This window comes from Oryctolagus cuniculus, chromosome 2, assembly GCF_051225735.1.
Source record: "Oryctolagus cuniculus isolate XC-2025 breed Fujian yellow rabbit chromosome 2, ASM5122573v1, whole genome shotgun sequence".
NCBI classification, from domain to species: Eukaryota; Metazoa; Chordata; class Mammalia; order Lagomorpha; family Leporidae; genus Oryctolagus; species Oryctolagus cuniculus.
The window spans coordinates 115,526,421-115,548,777 of record NC_142868.1 but is presented as its reverse complement, the minus strand read 5'-3'; the positions used below and the strand labels follow the sequence as shown (position 1 = coordinate 115,548,777).

General features: G+C 41.5%; 1 protein-coding gene across 2 annotated transcripts in view; it reads right to left on the bottom strand.

The window, feature by feature from the left end:
* Positions 1-22,357, bottom strand: part of TMEM131 (transmembrane protein 131) — a 168,604-nt gene that overhangs the window by 91,015 nt on the left and 55,232 nt on the right. For both annotated transcript variants that reach the window (XM_002710001.6, XM_017339810.4), the window contains exons 2-4: positions 21,186-21,247; positions 15,168-15,208; positions 3,368-3,436 (exon numbers count right to left, since the gene is read on the bottom strand). In XM_002710001.6, the coding sequence (XP_002710047.3) occupies positions 3,368-3,436; positions 15,168-15,208; positions 21,186-21,247 (172 nt within the window). The remainder of the gene's footprint in view (positions 1-3,367; positions 3,437-15,167; positions 15,209-21,185; positions 21,248-22,357) is intronic.

Genomic DNA, 22,357 nt, shown 5'->3' with positions numbered 1-22,357 from the left:
GCCAAGCCCCAGGCATTGTGGGCATTTGTATGTGCAACTGCTCTCCTCCCCTCAGGCTCGTGCTAGTCCTTGAACACCTACGCGGGGATGAGCTTCAGCCCATGCTCTTGGGCCTCCAGCCTCCTCCCAGTCTTCCCTTCCTGACTTCCCGCCCTGCACAGCCTGACCATACTTAACCAGCTCCCACGGTTGTATCAGCCAATTCCCCAGGATAAACCCACACATACTAATATACACACACATTCAGAATCTGGCAGGCTGTGCTTCTCCAACTGAATCCAAATACACAGGTGTTCCTATCTTGCCTCACCTACTCCTACAGTACACTCCATTTAGTGTTCAAAGACCGGACACAGGAAAGTTTTAAGAAAAAAATCAAACAATGTCTTCATTAATTTGGGCTTAAACAAAATACCACTCACTGGGTTGCTTGATTAGCAATAGCAATTTATTTCTCAGCAGCTCCGAATGATGGGAAGTCTGAGATCAAGGTTGCCAGCGTGTCTGGGTTCCTGGAAAGTTCTGCAGGAACGTTCCTGCATGGTGCCTTCTCACTGTGTCCTCACACGGAGGAAGGGGCTAGACAGTTCTTTTCAAGGGCATGGATCCCATCCACGAGGGCTGCAACCTCATGACCTCATCACCTCCCAAAAGCCCCACTCCCAACACAATGTATTAGAGAAAATGTTGGAATGAAGGAATTTCAGGGAGACACAGCCATCCAGACAACAGCAGATGTCTGTCTTTGCTCATGTCCACTACTCACATGTTAGAACAGTGTTGCAATTGGGTGCTCTGGTGAGTAGTTTATAGAAGTACTGTGTTCTTTCCTAGGCACGAGTGTTCCTCACCAAGATCCCCTGGCCCTTGCTGACACAATGTCCTGGTGTAGACCTGCCCAGCTGCACATATTCAGCAAACCCTGCAGCTTCTCTCAGCTCAGTTTCTTCACGACTAGCATCAGTCTAGACAAGAACTCCCACTGGCCAGGAGCCAGGTGCTTCTCCTGGTCTCTCATGCAGGTGCAGGGCCCAAGGACTTAGGCCATCCTCCACTGCACTCCCGGGCCACAGCAGAGGGCTGGACTGGAAGAGGAGCAACCGGGACAGAATCCAGTGCCCAAACCGGGACTAGAACCCGGGGTGCCGGCACCGCAGGCAGAGGATTAGCCTAGTGAGCCATGGCGCCGGCCCGATGACTCTTTTATTTGTATCACCTGCCAAAACACACACACACACACACCAAAAACCCTGGAGATAAGTCAAAACTTAAATATTCTGAAAAGCCTTTCCTAGGACTTCCTCCTGAACAAACAGTCACGGTTGTGTTTAAATCATCAATTTTAGCACTGAACACAAGGGCAAAGGTTTGAAACAACTGAAAACAATAAATGAATTTAATGATTGTAATCATATAATTTAATGTTCTTTAATACTATAAAATAATGCAGCAGAAAATTCAATGGAATTCTTAAAAGCACACACAATGGGGGCCGGCGCTGTGGCGCAAACGGCTAATATTCCACCTGTGGTGCCAGCATCCTATATTGATGCTAGTTCTAGTCCTAGCTTGCTCCTCTTCCAATCCAGCTCCCTGCTATGACCTGGGAAAGCAGTAAAAGATGACCTGAGCGCTTGGGCCCCCGCATCAGCATGAGAGACCCGGAAGAAGCTCCTGGCTTCAATCAGCTCGCTCTGGCCATTGCGGTCATTTGGGGAGTGAACCAGTGGATGGAAGACTTTTCTCTCTGTCTTTCCCTCTGTCTGTAACTCTACCTCTCAAATAAATGAATAAAATCTTAAAAAAAAAAAAAAAAAAGTACGCACAGGGGGTCAGCATAGCTGGTAAAGCTGCCACCTGCGACGCCGTTAGGAGCCCTGACTGCTCCACTTCCGATCCAGCTCCCTGCTCATGTGCTTGAAAAGTGGCAGAGTATGGCCCAAGTGCTTTTGCCCCTACACCCATATGGGAAACAAAGAAGAAGCTCCTGGCTCCTGGCTTCAAATCAACACAGCTCTGGCTATTGCAGGCATTTGGGGAGTGAACCAGTTGGTGAAAGATCTCTCTCTGTCTCCCTCTTTCTCTCTGTAACTCTGCCTTTCAAATTAATAAGCAAATCTTGGGGCCGACGCTGTGGCGCAGCGGGTTAATGCCCTGGCCTGAAGCGCCGGCATTTGATGTGGGCACCAGTCTGAGACCTAGCTGCTCTACTTTCGATCCAGCTCTCTTCTTTGACCTGGGAAAGCAGTAGAAGATGGCCAAGTGCATGGGCCCCTGCACCCACGTGGGAGACCTTGAAGAAGCTCCTGGCTCCTGGTTTCAGATCAGTGTAGCTCCGACCCTTGCGGCCAATTGGGGAGTGAACCAGCAGATGGAAGACCTCTTTCTCTCTGCCTCTCCTCTCTGTGTAAGTCTTTCAAATAAATAAATAAATCTTTAAAAAAAATTAGCAAATCTTAAGAAAAAATATGCACAGAATATTATGTTTAAAAAGCAAGTTATAAGGTATGTTGAGGAAACAATGGCTATGTTTCTGTAATTCAGTAAAATATAAATGCATACAGAAAGGACAAAAATCTCTAATTTAACATTCCTAGGTGGCTGGGTTTTAGTAATTTTTTACTTTCTTCTTTCCTGAGTGTACGACAGGGGATATTTACTTGCAATACAGCAACCAAACACCAGTGGCTTTTATGGTGCTGGTTTAACCACCAGCAGCCTAGAATAGGAATCCCTCCCTAGCTCTTGAGGCTCCAGATACAAAGTTTGAGGATGTCGATAACCCCTGAATCTACAGATAAAGCATGGCTTGTATGTGTAACTCTGTGTGCGTGAAGAAGAACAGGAGGGTCCAGTCTCTGTCCACTCCTGATGGAGACAGGGCACGAGTCAAGCTTGACCGCATCCCAGTTTCTCTCACTTGGGGAGCAGGATATTGCTCAAGAGACTGAGGGCCGTACTTTGGAACAGGAAACTCCAGTCTCAATGTAGGTACCCTGTGTATGTGAAAACTTCTTGATCTCAGAATCAAACCTGCACAACTCCCTCAAAAAGCAAATCATAAAATGAAAAGCAGTTGGGTGTCACTTTTGAAGCAATCCCTGGAAAATAATTCCTGCTAAGTCCTTCAGGGTTAGAATACTCACTACTTCACATTAAAAGTCTTGACACTCTACTTCTACCCTGTGCATCTTGAGAAAATGTCAGAGACATCACTCAATGCCACTGTCTGAGAAACAGAAATCTTAAAACAAAAAAACAAACAAACAAACAAACAAAAAACCACACAGGCAAAAGGTAGGACATACATGTGTAAAATATTCATAATAATTAAACAGGAAAGTACAACTGAAAAAGTTTAACTTACTGTTCATGGAAATCCAGCATTGGTGGCTCAAATCGTATGGGCCTGCAATTCCCCCGGTACAGAGATATACTGCAAGTAAAAGAAAAACTATAAGAAGCAATTCTTCAAAATAAATATTTCCCCAAACTGCAGTATCAGACACTTGACTTTTTGTCATGAGGAAGTATCTTTAAGAAAAGTACGGACTCCAGTTTCCAGTTGTATTGGGGATGTGCCTTACTTTTTTTGTTTTTCATTAGAGGAACCAATGAATAGCTTTATGTTTTTAAAAATGAGAAGTAGGGGCTGGCGCTGTGGTGTAATTGGCTAAGCTTCTGCCTGCAGTGCCAGCATCCCATATAGGCATCAGTTCAAGAAGTCCCAGTCATTCTTCTTCTGATCCAGCTCTCTGCTGTGGCCTGGGAGGGCAGTGGAGGATGGCCCAATGCTTGGGCCCCTGCACCCCATGGGAGACCTAGAGGAAGCTCCCAGCTCCTGGCTTCTGACTGGCCCAGTTCCGGCAGTTGTGGCCATTTGTGGAGTGAGTCAGCAGATAGAAGACCTTTCTCTCTGTCTCTCCCTCTCTGTCTATAGCTCTACCTCTCAAATAAATAAATAAAATCTTTTTTTTTTTTATTTACTTGACAGGTGGAGTTATAGACCGTGAGAGAGACAGAGAGAAAGATCTTCCTTCCGTTGGTTCACTCCCCAAATGGCTGCACTGATCTGAAGCCAGGAGCCAGGTGCTTCCTCCTGGTCTCCCTTGCGGGTGCAGGGGCCCAAGCACTTGGGCCATCCTCCACTGCACTCCTGGGCCACAGCAGAGAGCTGGACTGGAAGAGGAGCAACTGGGACTAGAACTCAGCGCCCATATGGGATGCCGGCGCCGCAGGCGGAGGATTAGGCAAGTGAGCCACAGCGCCGGCCCTAAATAAAATCTTAAAAAAAAGAGAGAGAGAGAGAAGAAGAAAAAAGAAAAGCAAAAGTGAGAGTATTTTTCCTATTTAAAAGTATGTGAAAATAAGAAACATTCAACTATATTGAATGATGATGTTTATTTGGTTAATATCATTGATAACAATATACTCTAATATGTTCCTTTAGATTTGATATACTTATGATGAATAATTAGCAATATAACAATAGGTATTTGGCAGATAATACATAGAGACAAAAATCACAATCACATGTAATTAGAGCAGCAAAGGACTAAAAAAATAGGAATTTTGGGACATAAATTTCCAAGAACTGAAGTATCTATTCCAAGATTTTGGAACACAGTGATCTACGATATTCTGGTCAGAATATTAGAGTATCACTTCTAACTATCCCATTTCATACCAGAGCTTCTCAATAAAACAGAATTCTGAATAGTAAACCTCAGACATCATTATGACCTAATACTGATGTGAAGTATAATGACCTTTTGGAGGGAATGGGTTCGCATACTTAAGACATTTGTTTATATACTGGGAAGGTCAGGAATTCAGTTAGCCACTAAAATTCCAAAATAGTACATTTTGATCTATTTTAAGAAACGATGTTAGAGCACCCCCCATTTTGTGAGACTACTTTATTTCCATCACCACTGCAATTTACAAGAACACAGCTTCTAAATAATATAGTAACTTCACTCAGAAGATATAGGAAATACATGGGAAATAGATAAGGACATTCACAATATACAGGAAACTCGGCGTTAGTTCAGTTCCATAAAGAGGAAACAGTCTGAGTGGTACAGTCAATTTAGAGTATCCTGTACTGCTTGATAATACCTCTACCTATATGGAACAGAAAAGGTAACAAACACAAAAAAGGAAGAAAACACCAAATATGATATTTTACTAAAACGCAGAACTAAAAAAGGCACAGTCCCTTGCAATGCAGCTGCCACCCACAGCAAGAGGTACAGGATCTACGCCTTCTTGCTTTCGGCCCTTTGTAGAGATGAATCATATGGTTCTTTTAATACACGATGCTGAGTTTTAACAGTAAAGAACCCAAACTTAAAGAAAATCTTATTCAGGGGCCAGCACTGTGGCATAGCAGGTAAAGCTGCCACCTGTGGTGCGGACATCCCATATGGGTGCTGGTTCAAGTCCCAGCTAGCTGCTCCACTTCCGATCTAGCTGCTCTCTGCTATGGCCTGGGAAAGCAGTGGGAGAAGGGACTTGGGCCCATGCATCCGCGTGGGAGGCCCAAAAGAAGCTCCTGGCTTTAGATCAGCGCAGCTCCGGCTGTTGTGGCCCTCTGGAGAGGGAACAGCATATAGAAGACCTAACTCTGCCTTTCAAATAGTAAATAAACTTTTTTGAATATAATCTTATTCAAATCAAGAAAAAATGAGGGAATTAAAAAGTTGGTGAAAAAATGGAATTAAAAGAAAGTTCATTTTGGTGTGAAAATCTTAAGATCCACGCAGTTTTCTCATAATATGCATCTTCCCTGAACTTTTTGAAGACTCTTCATACACCTGGACTTCAAAATATTTCGCAAAGCTTATCTTTTAATTTGATTTTCTAGGAACTTCTTCAAGCATCTTCACAATTCATAAAATCATCGTTAATTCACATAGATAAACACGGACTGTGTCAGATCCTGACGATATGGGTACTCGTCTTTGCCGTGTCAGATGTTCTATTCTGCAGGTTGTGAAGGAAATGTCTGAAGCGGCCATGCAGGGCAAGAGCGCACACTCACTCACTCAACCTAAATGTCCTGCACACATACTGCATGCCAGCCACTGTCTAGAGGTTGGGGCAACAGATCAAAGTGCCTGCTCTCATGGCACTAACATCTCAGTGGGGAGGACAAAAGTAGGCACTATTAGGTGATGGCATGTGATGTGGTTAGAACAGAGAAAGCCTCTCTCAGGAGAGACACCTGTATGGTGGAGAACCGGGAAAGAAAGTAGGAATGTACTTGGCAAGCTGAGACCAGAAGGCAGGGAAGGAGGAGCAGGAGTCGGTTTCTGGGTCAGATCCCCTTGTAGGAGTTAGCATTCTGTTAACAAAAAGCCTCTCTACAGTGTGTGAAGCAAGGAAGTAACGTGATCTGACGCATTTCAAAAATGTGAACCCAGGCTTCCCTGAAGAACAGGTTGCAGGAGCAGAGAGGAAGCAGAGGGGTCCCGCAGTGATTTAGGCAACAGAGGCGAGGGGAGCTATGGTCTACGGTGACGGCGAGGGAGTGTTATATATTAATGTTAGCCGTCACAAAACACACCGAACGCCGGAAAAAGGGAAAGGGTTTATTGGGGAACACCCAACAGACCAGAGTGAAGGGGCGGTGAAGGGCAGGAGAGAGTAAGAGAGAAAGAGAAGAGAAGTGAGAGAGGAGAGGAGGCTAGAAGAGTGAGCAGGAGAGAAGAACCAAGAGAGCAGACAGAAGCCAAGAAGAGAACTGAGAGAGAAGAGCCAAGAGAACACGTGTTCAGGAACAGGCCCTTTTAAAACTTTGCCTGAGGGCGGGCAGGGAAGCAGGAGCAGCGAATCCCATTAGGATGGGGGTGGAGCTTGACCACAGAGGTGGGGCCTTGTGGCCACCTGGCTAAAACTGCGCCAGCTTCCTAACAAGGAGAGTGGTGAGAAGTGGCTGCTTCCTGACTGTATCTGGAAGCTACAGACGACAGGTAATACAGATGGAATGATCAGGGACAGTGAGAGAAAAGGCAGGAATCACGACTTAGTCTAAGGGTTTGGATACTCAGTTGTAATATGGTAGAGATGGGTTGGATGCAGGGAGAGGCAGATAGGAAGATGTTCAAGAGGGTTATTTTACAGTTAAATCTGAGATACACTATCTAGAAGATGACTAGATATAAATGAACACTGCTTAAGTTTAACACGGTAATGGTTTTCACATACTGGGCTTATGTTCAGTCGCCTTGTAAGTCTAATAGTTTATCCAAATTCTCTTAAGATGTTCCACTGTTGCCACAGATGCTGTCAAACTGAATAACTGGAATGCTCACTGTAGAAGGTCATCTGTGAGTTGCACAGTTCCATTTCTTTCTTTCAAAGTCTTTTGATTTTGTTTCTCTTTTCTTAACGCCCTGTACTAAGACTTCCTGTAAACTGCTCTACAGAAGTGGTGCTCAGCATTCTTACTCTGATACTGAAGGAGTAATTCATGAAAGATGATTCCCTCATCAAAAATACATGTTTTCAACACAGCAGTGGACTTTTGCCCAAGAACAGTTTCACATTTGTTTGAGCCGTCAACACAAGCGGACACAGGTATGCTACAGAGCAGTCAGCTATGCAGACTATGGAAATGGCTGCTGCCACACTTAGAAAGGGCACGACATGGGTTAGTGCTTTTTTAACAGAAAACAAATGTTTGCAAATACATGGTGTTGAAAAATAAATTGAGGAAGAAATTATGAAAAACTGTACCTTTTTCCCATTTCAAAGCAAGGACATATTACAGTACAGGCTTCCCTGCTTTCTACAGTGATTTTGTCTGTTCTGAAGTTGCAGTTCAGTCATTTGCTTACAATTTTCACTAAAAGAGTGATGTGTGGAGAAATCTTGAGGGGAATGTTCTATGCTGTGTGGCAAACTGCAGGTCGAAGTTGGGCAGGCAATCCCAAACCCAAATATGGAGGGCCTTCCTGGTGCTCCACAAGTTTGCTGTAGCTAGGAAACTTAAAGGGTTTTGTCCCTATGATCCAACTACCACCTAAGCAACAGGTACTCTTTGGCCACTTTTTCTTAGAGTGGTTTGGGGCTTACCTGCATTTTAAACCGCTAGAATGCATGTGTAAATGCACATGACAGGCCGGCGCCACGGCTCACTAGGCTAATCCTCCGCCTAGCGGCGCCGGCACACCGGGTTCTAGTCCAGGTTGGGGCGCCGGATTCTGTCCCGGCTGCCCCTCTTCCAGGCCAGCTCTCTGCTGTGGCCAGGGAGTGCAGTGGAGGATGGCCCAGGTGCTTGGGCCCTGCACCCCATGGGAGACCAGGAAAAGCACCTGGCTCCTGGCTCCTGCCATCAGATCAGCGCGGTGCGCCGGCCGCAGCGCACCGGCCGCGGCGGTCATTGGAGGGTGAACCAACGGCAAAGGAAGACCTTTCTCTCTGTCTCTCTCTCTCACTGTCCACTCTGCCTATCAAAAAAAAAAAAAAAAAAAAAAAGCACATGACAGGGCCCCATTTACAGAATCTGATTCCTTACATCTAGTACAGAGCCCAGAAACCTCTATTTTTAAGCACATTTCCCATTTGGGAACTATTATCTTGCATTCTGATCCACAAGCACTACAACCACAGATTCATAGGGGCATGCAGGAGGAAGTACCTCAACAAGTCAAACTTTCAGTCACCAACAGTTCATAGTTACTAGCTAAATAAACAGAGACTTAAGAGAAATGAACAGAACTTCTATATATTTTTCTCCAACAAATATATTTTATTTTTAATTTGCATTTCCCTAATGCTAATAATTACAATTATGTATCATAATTGAATAATTTTTTAAATTTGATTTTTAAAAATTTAACAGACATGAAAATCGCATGTATATATGGAATGCCATCTGATTTATCAATACATGTACACATTGTATAATTATAGTCAGGGTAAACAAAGCTATCTCTTTAAGCATTTATATTTTCTTTATGGTGAAACCATTCAAACTTCTTTTAGTTTTAAGATGGGTACCCCTTTTAACAAAGGTCTATTCAAATTTTTTAAACTGGAATGTTTAGCTCATTACTAAGTCAAAAAAAAACTTCATATAGTCTAGATATATGTACTGCAAACATTTTCCCTAACTGGAACATTTAGCTTGTTACTAAGTCATAAAAAATTTCATATATTCTAGGTATATGTACTGCAAATATTTTCTCTACATCCTGGACTTACCTTTCCCTATTTTTAATGGTATCTTTTGAAGAGTACAAGTTTTTAACTTTGATAAAGTCCGATTTCATTTCTTATATGATATACATTTTTGGTATCTTAAGAAAAGTGTGTCCAAGTTGCAAATATTTCTACCAAAAAAAAAAGACTTCTACTTTATTCTAAAAGTATTACACCTTTAGCTTTTACATATAGGCCTGTTTATTATTCATTTAAAGCTAACTTTGGTGTATAGTATGAATTAAGAATTAAAAATTCATTTTGTTTTTCATTTCTAGGTATGTTTCCAGTAGATCTAACATTTGTTCAAAAAGACTACCCTTGTGCCACTGAATGATCCTGGCACATTCTGTTAAAGGGTTTGAAACTGGGTCTTCAAAACAGATGTTGAGTCCTCCAAATTGCTGCTTTTTTTTCAGTGTTGCTTGGGCTATTCTAGGTGCTGAATATTTCTATATAAATTTGAAAATCAGCCTGTTGATTTCTACAAAAGTATCTGTTGGTATTTTAACTGGAACTGTCCTTAATCTAAAATCCATCTGGGGAGAATGTTGATTTTCCAATCTATGAACAGTTTCTCAATATATCTAGGATTCCTTTAACTATTTGCTGCAATACGTTCTAGTTTTAAGACATTTTTGTTACATTTATTCCAATGTTTGTAATGTTTTCTGATGCTATTGTAAATGGCGTTTTTCCTATAACACTTTACTTCTGTAATTGTTATGGAACTGAAGTTATTTCTAATTATTATGTATCCTTCAATCGTACTGAATTCATTTATTAGTTCTCATCAGTTGTTTAGTGCCCTTAAAATTTTCTATGTCCACAATCACACTGTTTACAGCCCAAATCCTTTCTCCCCTTCTCCTTTCCAATCAGGGACCTCCGAGTTCCGTGTCTGGCCGTATATAGCACATCAAGAACACTGAACAGAAGTAACTGAAGTAGGTATCTCTGCCCCTTTCCCAGTCTTAGCACTCAATCTTCTGGCAACAAGTGCTACGTTAGCTGTTATTTTTCCACATGCACTCTTTATCGGGTTGGCAAAATAATTCTCCATTCCTACTTTGTTATCTATACATTTTAAATTATAAATGCTGAATTTTATCATATGCTCTCTCTACACCTATTCATATTTTTATGTGGGGTTTTAAACAAGAAAAAGTATATTGACTGATTTTCAAATGTTAATCAGTCTTCTATTCCTATGATAAGTCCTTTTTGGTCATGATTATTATCCCTCATATATTTCATAAATTCAATTTGTTAATATTTTGTTAAGGATTTCTGGATATATATTCTTAAGTGATACAGGCTCCAGTTTTCTTGTAATACCTGCAAATGGCATCTCATGAAATTTGTGGAGAAGGATACCATCCTCTTTTCTTTGTGTACGAGTAGTATACTTCTCTGTTAGGTGCCTGATAGAACTTATCAGTAAAATCATAACAGACAGTTAGCCCTATTCATAAGCTGAAAAAGAGAAACTAAGACTACACTGTGACAGCTTTTCTCACTTATCAGATTGGTGAAAGTTCAGAAGTCTAACATAATCCGTAGGAAAGGCTGTGAGAAATAGTCACTCCTTCTAGTTGATGAAGGTAGGCAAACTGGCTCAATTATTTTGAAGGATAGTTTGCAACAACTAACACACACATCTGTTTTTGACTCACCAATTCCACTTCTAGGAATTTATAACAAACACACTATCTGCCTACGTATCTACTTGCTTCATAAATAAAAATTGTACCTATTCATGGTGAAAAACATACCTTAAAATATGTAACAGACTGTGGAATGGCTAAATCTAGCCAACTAACATTCATTACCTCACAAATTATCATTTTTTAATGGCAAAAACATTTAAAATCTAGGCAATTTTCAATACATTAACTACAGTCATCATGCTTGTACAACAGATCACTTGAACTCGTTCTTCCTAACTAAATGAAATTTTGTGTCTTGTGACTATCATCTCCTCAACCCTGACACCCTCAACACTCTGCTCCTATGGGTCAAGTTTTTTTTAGGTTTCACAGTAACTGAGATCATGTGATATTTATCATTCTGTGCCAGACTCATTTCATTAACATAATTTCCTCCAGTATCCATAACATTCACCTATGCAAATGACAGGACTTCCTTTTTTATGGTTGCATAGCATTCCATCGTATACACAGATCACATTCTCTTTACCCATCTGTCCACTGATGGGACGTTTGGTTGATTCCACACTCTGGCTATTGTGAAAATGATGCAATGGAAGTATATATATATATCTCTTGGACACACTGATTTCATTTCCTTTGGGGATATACTTAGCTGCAGGATTGCTAATTCAAATAACAGCTCTGTTTTTGATTTCTTGAGGAAACTCCACACAGCTTTATTAATTTATGTTTCCACCAACAATGTACCAGGCTTTCCTTTTCCCCACGGCCTCACTAATAGTCATTACTTCTTGTATTTTGTTGTTATTTTAACAGATGTGAGGTGATGTTTCATTGTGGTTTTAACCTGAATTTCTCTGATGAGCATCACTAATACAGCTGTTGGTTATTTCTATACATACACTTTCAATACCACAAATTACACATGCACTTAGCTTTTGACTCAGCAGTATGCATTATGGGAATTTACCCTGAAGATAATCCTCAAAATACGCAGTTACATATATAGAGGGTTATTCTTTACAGCACTGTGGGCAAAAGCAAAATGTTAGAAAGCAAAATGCTCAAATGAATGAAGGACAATAGGTTAATATAAAGTGGAGATAAAAATCTCAAATTTTATGTGCATAAAAATCTCAAGTTTTATATGCATAAAATGGTCATAAAAATCTCAAATGAAATACACACGTTATTTCAATGTACATAACCACAACGGAGGGTGGGGTGGAGAGAGGACGCAAGGAAAGGGAAGCACCAGGAAAGATGAAGAACACCAAAGCCCCTGTCAATTAGGAACACGGTATTTTGATGATACGTCCTTAGACAGGAGGGGAAGGACCAAACAAAGGAAGGATTCTAGACAAACGCTGTACTGTAATTAGTAGGTCCGTTTTTCATGATGCTATGGGTTAGTGACTCTGAAACTAATTTATCCATATGCTAGAATTAGGCAAATCATACAGATACTGCAAACAGGAGCCAGGTTTCTCATTGTTGGAGAATAGACAGAAACAATGAAGGGAAGGACAGACAGAATACAGTTTTTGTATTAAAACTGGAGGTACCAGTAACAACACGGTTTTTTATATAAATGCATGCTTATGTGTGTATGGACAGAAAATATGTACACATATGTCAACAATTTTTCCCAACTCTTTCACTTAAGAATGCTGAAGATAATGACACCTCGTTAGCAATGAGATCCCCCACACCCATGGCAAGCACACAGGGCACACGAGTCATAGTTTCCAAGTATCGTCCTCCACTACAATGCAGCAGGCGTCCTCACTGAAATGAACTCTTTCCAGGTAGGGGAATGCAATTACCAGATAAGCCTGGAACAGGTGCCATAACGTACCAAAGAGCCCAATGAGTGACAGGGCATGTAAAGACACACAACAGATACAAGTACATGTGATTTTTGGCAGCAGTGAAAACGATCGTAAAATAACTGGAGAAAAGTGAACTCTGACCTTTTTCCCAGCTTACTTCTATTAGCATGTCAACTAAAAAAAGTAGAATGAGGAGATTAAAAAACTATCATTAGAGTAGTAACTGTTTTAGACAAGAATCAATATACTACAACTAGAGAAGATATTTATATAGTCTCAAAGTACTTCTCTAAAGATACTTATGAACTACAAAACAAGGACAGAATAGACAGCAAGTACTTATAGGCTCAATGGAGAAGGAAACAAACTTCTACAAACTTCTGTAATATCTGTGTCAAAAAAAGCATAATCTGAATCAAATCACAAGGAAATACTAGAAAATCCAAACTGGGGTAGTCTATAAAATAGGTAGCCTCTACTCTCAAACATGTCAAAGTTAGATTAAAAAACAAAAACAAAAACAAAACAAAAAAAAAACCAAGTTGTTCCACATTGAAGCAGATCCTAAAGAAACATGAAAATTAAATGTGAGGGCTTGAGCTCTGGGCCAAAAATTTATTTTTTAAATAAAGGACATTAATGGGACAATTGACAAAGTTCAAAGAATGTTTATGGATTAAGTAATAGTTGGGGCCAGCACTGTGGCTCAGTGAGCTAAGCTGCTGCTTGTAGTACTGGCAGGCATCCCTTGTTGTGGCCCCAGTTCCAATCCTGGCAGTTCCACTTCCCATCCAGCTCCCTGCTAATGTATCTAGAGGACGGCCCAGGAGTTTGGACCCCTGCCACCCACATGGGAGACCTAGATGGAGCTCTGGGCTCCTGGCTTAAGCCTGGACCAGCCCTGGCTTTTGAGGCCATTTGCGGAGTAAAACCAGCAGATGGAAGATTTCTCTGTCCCTCTCCCTATCACTTTGCCTTTCAAAGAAATATATGTATCTACAGAGTACTTAAGAAAATTTGTGGGAAGATGGAGTCAAAAGTTTATTTTGATGAAAAAATTTTGAAATCTATACATGGCATTTTTAAAAAAAGCCATTTTCCATGAACTTTAACATTCTTCTAAAAATATACGCTGTAAAATAATTGGATTTTTAAAGCTGTGAAATGGGCTCCCGATCTGAGAACACCAGTGATACCAGTGCCATCATCCCAGCGTTACCCAAGGACATTTACTGCAACAGGTCCTGGGGGCTTGACCAGTTACTCCTGGCATCACTCTTCTAAACTATCATACCTTCGAAGCTAAACTCCTTTAAATCTATGGGGGATGGGGTAAGAGAGTCTTAGCTGACAGAACATGAAACACTGCTGGAAGGATAGGTTATGTAACTCAGACAGTTTGCATTCGCCCTGAGGTGCCAGGCAGTCTCTCACGGGACACGGGAAGGCAATGAGGCCAGCATCTCCTTTTACCCTGCCTCACTAACTCTGTGAGAAGGCACCAAAAGAACCAGAAATGAGGGGTGGGGAGTAGAGAAAGTGTCTGCAAATCCACACACATGTGTTCCCATCATTCTGGAGGTGTAACACCTCTACCCCAGTTATCACAGGGAGGCTGTGTTGAAACAGGGTCTTTGAGGGGGCCGGCGTCATGGCTCACTTGGTTAATCCTCTGCCTGTGGCGCAGCTTCCCATATGAGTGCCAGGTTCTAGTCCTGGTCGCTCCTCTTCCAGTCCAGCTCTCTGCTGTGGCCCGGGAGTGCAGTGGAGGATGGCCCAAGTACTTGGGCCCTGCACCCGCATGGGAGACCAGGAGAAGCACCTGGCTCCTGGCTTCGGATCAGCGCAGTGCACTGGCTGTGGCAACCATTTGGGAAGGTGAACCAACGGTAAAGGAAGACCTTTCTCTCTCTCTCTCTCTCTCTAAATCTGCCTGTCAAGTTAAAAAAAAAAAAAAAAAAAAGAAAAGAGGGAGGAGGAGAGGGGAGGGGAGGAGAGGAGAGGAGAGAGGGGAGGAGGGAGGGGGAGGGGGGAGGGGGGAGGAGAAAACAGGGGTCTTTGAGTCACAAGACTGGGTTCCACGGCTCCGAGCCTGTCTCTGTGAGTTTGCAGGCAGCCCTGCAAGGGCTGCAAAGGTCAGTCTATAAAAGGCAGGGAGCGCCACAAGGGAAATCCCACGGCCACTCCTCCTCCACAGCAAGGGGAGCTTTGGTTCCGAGGACAAGCCCCCAGTATTTGCAGGGGAGGCATGCCACACGCTGCACCACACGCAAATTCAGAATTAAACCGGGCTGCCATATACAATATGCGGAAATATATTTTACAGTGTGACATACAATTTGCTGTTCCCTCTTTACCAAAAATGTTTAGGGGAAAGAAAGGGGGGAACCACAGGAATCCCCCAGAAGGAACTGAAAGAATGCTAACATCTTACCAAATCCATAAGCCTTACCTTTTCTGTTGATATGAGCTGAGTCCAAGTGTTGTCTCAGTCTGTAAAAGGAAGAAGATGATGATGAAAACACTGCAAGTAATTTTTACACTACAGACATATACGATATCCAAAGTATTCTACTGTACTTTCAAACTTGGATCTTAAACCCACTTGGCTTTTCAGGCTAAACCTGTTCTCAAAATCATATGAACTGACTGGTCACAACATATAATTTAAGGGAGAATCATTTGGCTCTCAAATGGAGGTAACACAAGGTAACACAACTGAGCTGTACAAGTTTGCTAGGCCAGAGTCACCTGTGAGAACCGTCCTCTTACGATCATGTGAGCCTCTCCCGTTCACCTCTGACCAACTGTGTGTGCCAGGCTGGGGTCTCTGATCCCTACTGCCACCGAGGTCAAAGCACAGTGGAAGAGAGGGCAGGACAGTCAGTTATGAACTAAATAAATATGTACTTATACATCTGCAAACAGCGGAGAGGTGTTGCGGAAAGGAATACACAGGTGACACAGCTGAGCATGTCATGAGGCAAACCTGTCTGAGGAGCGGACATCTACACTAAAACCTGGAGGATGAGAAAGGAGCAGTGGGGCGGAGTGGGGAAACAGCACATGTGATGGCCCTCGTCGGGGAACGGAGCACCAGGTTCAATAAACAGAGATGAGGTCAGCCTGGCTGCAGCTGAGAGAGAACAGGGGAGAAACGGAGGCTCGTGGCCTGGGCAGAGGCCGGATCATGCTGTGCACTGCTAAGCCTCGGCAAGGTTTGATGTGGTGTTCTCCTAACTAAAACAAGAGGGATGGGCAGCGTTATGGCATGGTGGGCCGGGCCTCTGCCTCTGGAGCCGGCATCCCATACGGGAGCTGGTTTGTGTCCCGGCTGCTCCTCTTCCAACCCAGCTCTCTGCTTGTGGCCTGGGCAAGGTAGTGGAGGACAGCCCAAGTGCTTGGACCCCTGCACCCATGTGGGAGACCTGGAGGAGGGTCCTGGCTCCTGGCTTAATATCGGCCCGGCTCAGCTGTTGCGGCCATTTGGGGAGTGAACTAGCAGATAGAGGACCTTTTTCTCGGTCTCTCCCCTTCTCTATCTGTGGCTTTTACTCTCAAATGGATCATAAAAATCTTAAAAACATGAGGGATAGGAAGGAGTAAGGGAAAGAGATGGACATGATCTGATCTAAGTTTTAAAGACACTGTTCTGGCCGGAGTAGGGGAGGAGGCAACTGCTGGAGTTCAGGTGGCAAAGGAAACAGTTCTGAGCGTCACAGGAGAGATGCCAGCACGCCATGCCATAGGTGAGCTTACCCCAACAGGATGGCTGCCATGTGAAAACTAAAAAAGCAGTAGACGTGTGCCATTAGTTTTCCCATTAATATATATTATTTTGAAATGGCATTGTTGAAAATATACATGGGGAAAACATGTATTTTTGGCAGATGCAGGAAAATGCTCTTTTTTGAAAGTGTGTAAGAGGTAATATGTAAAAAGGTCTGTAATTTTCTTTAAATTGTTTCAGCAATATAATGCTGTGTACAGATAAAGCAAATATAGCAAAATGCTAACTGTCAGGTCTGAGTGATAGGTGAGTAGGTATTCATAAATTCATGTTTTCTGTACTTAAAGACAAATTTCTTTAACTTTTTGTTATGAAAAATATAATGGGACGCTGGTCCTATGATATAGTAGGCTAAGCTTCTGCCTGTGGTGCTGGCATCCCATATGAGCACCAGTTCATGTCCCAGGCTGCTCCTCTGTGATCTAGCTCTCTGCTTATGGCCTAGAAAAGCAGTGGAGGATGGTCCAAGTGCTTGGGACCTGAACCCATGTGGGAGACCCGGAAGAAGCTCATGGCTTCAGAGCTGCCCAGCTCTGGCCACTGCGACCATTTGGGGAGTAAACTAGCGGATGGAAGTCCCCCCTCTCTCTCCTCTCTGTCTGTAACTCTACTCCTCAAGGAAATAAAAAATCTTTTTAAAAAAATGAAAATTATACCCAACCATGTATCTGATAATAGATTAATAACTAAAATCTATACAGAACTACCATTCAATAACAAAACTGAATCTGATTAAAAAATGGACAAAGGAATCAACTAGACACTTTTCCAAGGAACAGAATAAAAGGCGAGGAGACATGAAAAGATAACCAAGGCATTATGTACTGAAGAATAAGAAAATGAGAGGCCTTGTTCTACCAGATCGCCAAAGTACAGTGGAGTAGGTGCTATGGTGCAGCAGCTTAAGCATCCACCCAATGGAATGCTGCGCACTGAAAATGTGTGATTAAATCACACTCAGCGCAGAGGATCTTAGAAACATTAGAAACATTATACTGAGGAAAAGAAACCAGGGAAAAAAAGAAGAAAGACTACAAAATGTGTGAAACTCAAAAACCAGGTATAACTAGAGTATTTAGAGATAAATACTGAGAAGGTAAAACTTTAGGGAAAAGACAGTGGCTAACTTTTGGTAAAAGACTCTAGAGGGTCCCTAATTAAGTGGCTAGAATTTCTTTTGTTAGAAGTTTTACAAGATAAAACTTGTGTACTCTTAATACACGAACGTTCTGGAGCTTGCCTTCCAGCATCTTAAAATTTGTCTAATTATTCTGGTAGAATAATGGGAAAAAGTACATAACTAGCCTTTTCTTATGCTTTATCTTTACTTATTTTTAACAAAGCTGGATCAGGAAATAGGTTAATGCTTTTGAACAGATTAATGTGTTTAAGGGCAAGAGTATCTTTTGTTACTGCATTTGTCTTCCAAAGGGTCAGGTTAGGAAGAACCAATCATTCTGATTAATCAAAACGGAATGAAGGTTTGAGAGTTGGCCAGAACATCCTGTGGTGCGGGATGCAGGATGCAGACTCCTTCTGTTGAGATGCGGGCTGCTTGGTGTCCGTGCCCACATTAGGAATCATCTGATCCTATTTTATATAGCAAATCTTAACAGCCGTGTCAATCAGGAACGACAACGGCCAAAGCACAAGCCACAGAAAACAAGCTGAGCGGATTATCATTTCTAATCACTACATAACAAGTGGTAATCCACGAGACACATCTGGGACAAAGGCACAGGTTCTGCTGTGGAAAGAGTTCTAGCGCTAGACATCATGGATTTATTTATTTATTTATTTGAAAATCAGAGTTACACACAGAGAGGAGGAGAGGTGGAGAGAGAGGTCTTCCATCCACTGGCTCATTACCCAAATGGCTGCAATGGCCAGAGCTGGACCAATCTGAAGCCAGGAGCCAGGAGCTTCCTCCGGGTCTCCCACGTGGGTGCAGGGGCCAAAGGACCTGGGCCATATTTTACTGCTTTCCCAGGCCGTAGCAGAGAGCTGGATCAGAAGCGGAGCAGCCAGGAGTTGAAATGGCATCCATATGGGATGCCAGCACTGCAGGCGGCGGCTTTACCTGCTATGCCACAGCGCCAACTAGGGATATTTTTGTTAGATGTTTCTGCTTTACAAATGAATACCACACAAATTATTTAACTTCTATGAACCTAATATTTATAGCAATATTTTTGAGTTTGGCCATTTTTACCGACTTATTATCAATTGAAGACTAAAAAAGTTACTGTGAGCAAGTCACATGAGGGTAACAAGACACGGGAAGGCATGCTGTTAGGAAAAATTAAATAAGGTTGCTGCTAAAGCTTTCCCCACTTTAGCTTAAATTTAATTTGGAGAAATCTGATCATTTTTCTGCTGTAGAAATGCTTTATGTACATTTTTATGTTCTAATCAGGACCTGTTTCAAAAATAGTCAAACCTATTGGAAAATTACAGTCAAGAAGAATAACATGTCAAAACTGTTGCTTCTGGGAAATATTCTTTAACGTTCAAATGAACTCTACTCAAAACTTACACTCAGCTATTTGAAGAGATATTATGCACATATACAGCACCTCAACATGAGACACTCTGCAGGAGCCTTAGTGAGGTTTTATTACAGCTCAGGTAACCCACTGATACCACCACCACCCTCAACATTTTTTCAAGACAAAATTATCTTTGCCATAGAATTCTGAGGTCTCAACCAAGCTCTTATCCAAGTATTCAAGCATATCAGAAGAGTATGAAGAAATCATATCCCAGTCCACGGGCTCTTCCATGGCCAAACCCACACAGACATGGATGGATAGCCTTCCTCAACAAAAACACAAATCATGCTGCAGAATTCTCAGAATAGCTTATCAACTTATCTTATTATCAATCTAGATGTCTGGTTCCTAATGAATGCAGATCCTTCCTCAACCAAAAAAGAACTACATTCAGGGAGTTGTCCAGAAATGCACTCCCAATTTGCCCGGCATCCAGATTACACAAACAGCCACCTCAAGGGAGATATTCAAAACATTCATTCCAATAAGATCTCCAAGTTCCCACTCAGATTAAAGAACTAGGGGACTCAGTTCAGTTTCTAGTTATATGGATTTATAAATTATAGCTTATTCTGTTATCTTCAGTTCTTACTCAATTCAAAAATATTAATGTATACAAAGACTTTCTTCAAGTGCCATGCAACTAGTGCCTGCTGTTTCTCAACAGTTCATAAAGACACAAGTGATAAATTTACTTAGAAATTTACAGGAAAGCAAAGCTTGTCTTCCAAAACACATATAAGCTTCACTGTCAGAGAAAATGATTCTTCAAAATCCACTAATTTTTTCTTGTTCTGTTTCACTTAGTGTATAAAATTTAAATCTAAATCTGTGTTAAAATGTAAGGAGAAATGCCATTCCAGGTCCTATTAGAATTATTTTCTCTACTGTCTTAACCTAATTTTAATTTTTCCTTTCCTGTCATTTTATTATAAACTACCGGAAATATTTTTTCAGAATAAGTTATTTATTTACTTATCCATAAGTAAAAAATACATCCTGGGGAGTACCAGGTAATAGGAGACTAACAATCACATCTACAGTGAGAAGACCATGATCCCATCACTACAGAGACAGGGCATCTTGGGCACCTTTCCTAACCCAAACCTTTGTTTCCCTTGAATATAAAATAAACACAAATGATCAGGCATGCTACCAAATAGCATAATATTTTAAAAATAAATGTTACCATTACAAAGTTGGCAGGTAATGACAAATACATAACACGATAGAAGCTTGGAAGAAAGGAGAAAACACCTAGTCCTAAACATCATGGGCAGGTGCTGTGGCGTAGCAGATAAAGCCGCCGCCTGCAGTGCCAGCATCCCCTGTGGGTACTGGTTCAAGACCTGGCTGCTCCACTTCAGATCTAGCTCTCTGCTATGGCCTGGGAAAGCAGCGGAAGATGAACCAAGATGTGGGAGACCAAGAAGAAGCTCCTGGCTCCTGGCATGGGATCAGCCCGGCTCTGATCGTTGAGGCCATCTGGGGAGTGAACCAGTGGATAGAAGACCTCTCTCTGCCTCTGCATCCCTGGAACTCTGCCTTTCAAATTAATTAATTAATTCATTTAAAAAAAATCAGAAGTGAGTCTGTCTCTTTGAGCTCTGAAATTCCACAAGTGATTTTCAGCTGAGAAGATCAAAATAAGTGCTTCCTGGTAATATATGAACTAGGCCTGACAGGAAGGCCAAAATAATCGTCAGATTATACTTTCTCACTTGATGCATAATAAAGATGTGGCTTAGGATGGCACATGGAAGAATACCAGTGAAATCTGAAGCACTTACACGGTTTAGAAGAATTTTCTCCTGGATGAGTATTTCGAGATCCGACGTGTGAATTTAGCATTTCACTCACTGGCACCACTCATGGAGAGCTTACTCCTGAGCTGACTCTCAGCCCACCAGAGCCACAGGCACACATACTTGCTACAAACTAATGATTTACTTATTTACAGGCTTCAATTCTACAACTAGTTTGCTCTTATTATTAATGACCCAACTAACCTGCATGCAAATGAAGCTCATGAAATATATTACAGAGAAATCAGTTAAATTTTTAAAAGAAAAATAATAATCACATTATTCAAGGCTTGACACTGAAATAACTCAATTTTTAAAATTACCTGTAGTAGCCCTCCATCATCAAAACGCAGTACTTCTATTATACTCTCGGACTGAATGAACGCTGTGAAGAAACAAAACACATATCACTTACAAGAACATAAATGTGAACAAAATCCTTTACCTTAAAGTTAATACAGTTTTGTATATAAAAATCCATTGCTTGATGGTGATGGCTGCAGAGGAAATATGACCAATATTTCAGGATTTTAACAACTATAAAGTACTTTAAAATAAAACAATATAATAACATATTAGTTTTAATAACCTACAGGCTATGTAGGGAAAACATGTATTCTTGCTATTGTAGAAAAAAAGCACAAAACAGTTAAATTCAACCAGTCAGGTAATTATTTTTACTAGAAGACTAACTGGAAGTCTCATTAGCACACAGAAAAGATCACTAGAGTGTTTACTGTATCTCCCCCCAAAAGGAACATCTGAAATTCTGTATAATCTGCTCTTCTGTAGTGATGATGTGACCTGGGATCATTAGTCAAAAGGGACTCAGTCAAGAAGCAGGTGAAGAAAACAACAAAAAGAGATTAAATACACCAATACAAAGACAAGATACTGAAAAGCTAATACAGATTGATCATACAATCTGACAATCACATTAGTGGCATTTGTCAAACTGATCTGAAACCTTATGTCCATGCCAAAATCTGCATGCAACTCTTTATAGCAGTCTCATTCATATTACCAAAGTCTGCACATAATCAAGATATCCTTTAATAGGTGAACAGAAAAACTGTGTGGTACATCCATAAAATTGGACTATTAGTGAAAGAAAAGGCTATATACTATATGATTCCAAGTATATGAGATTTTAGAAAAGGCCACAGATCAGTGGTTGCTTGGGCTTGTGGAGAAGAGAAAGGTTGAATAAGTGCCGCACAGGAAACATTTTGGTGAAACTATTCTATACAATACTGTAATAACAGTACATGACACTATGCATTTGTTGCAACAGAAGTTTACAGCACAGTGAATCTAAATTATGTAAATTTTAAAAAATCATATAGAAGGTTGGTAATAAAACAATTTAACTGAATTACAAATGAATGAAACAACCTCATTGAGGTGGGCATGGGAGAGTGCTGACCTAAATAACCCTGGAAATAAGATTAAAGGCAGAAGAAACTAGACAATATACATTGCACTTTAGTTGACG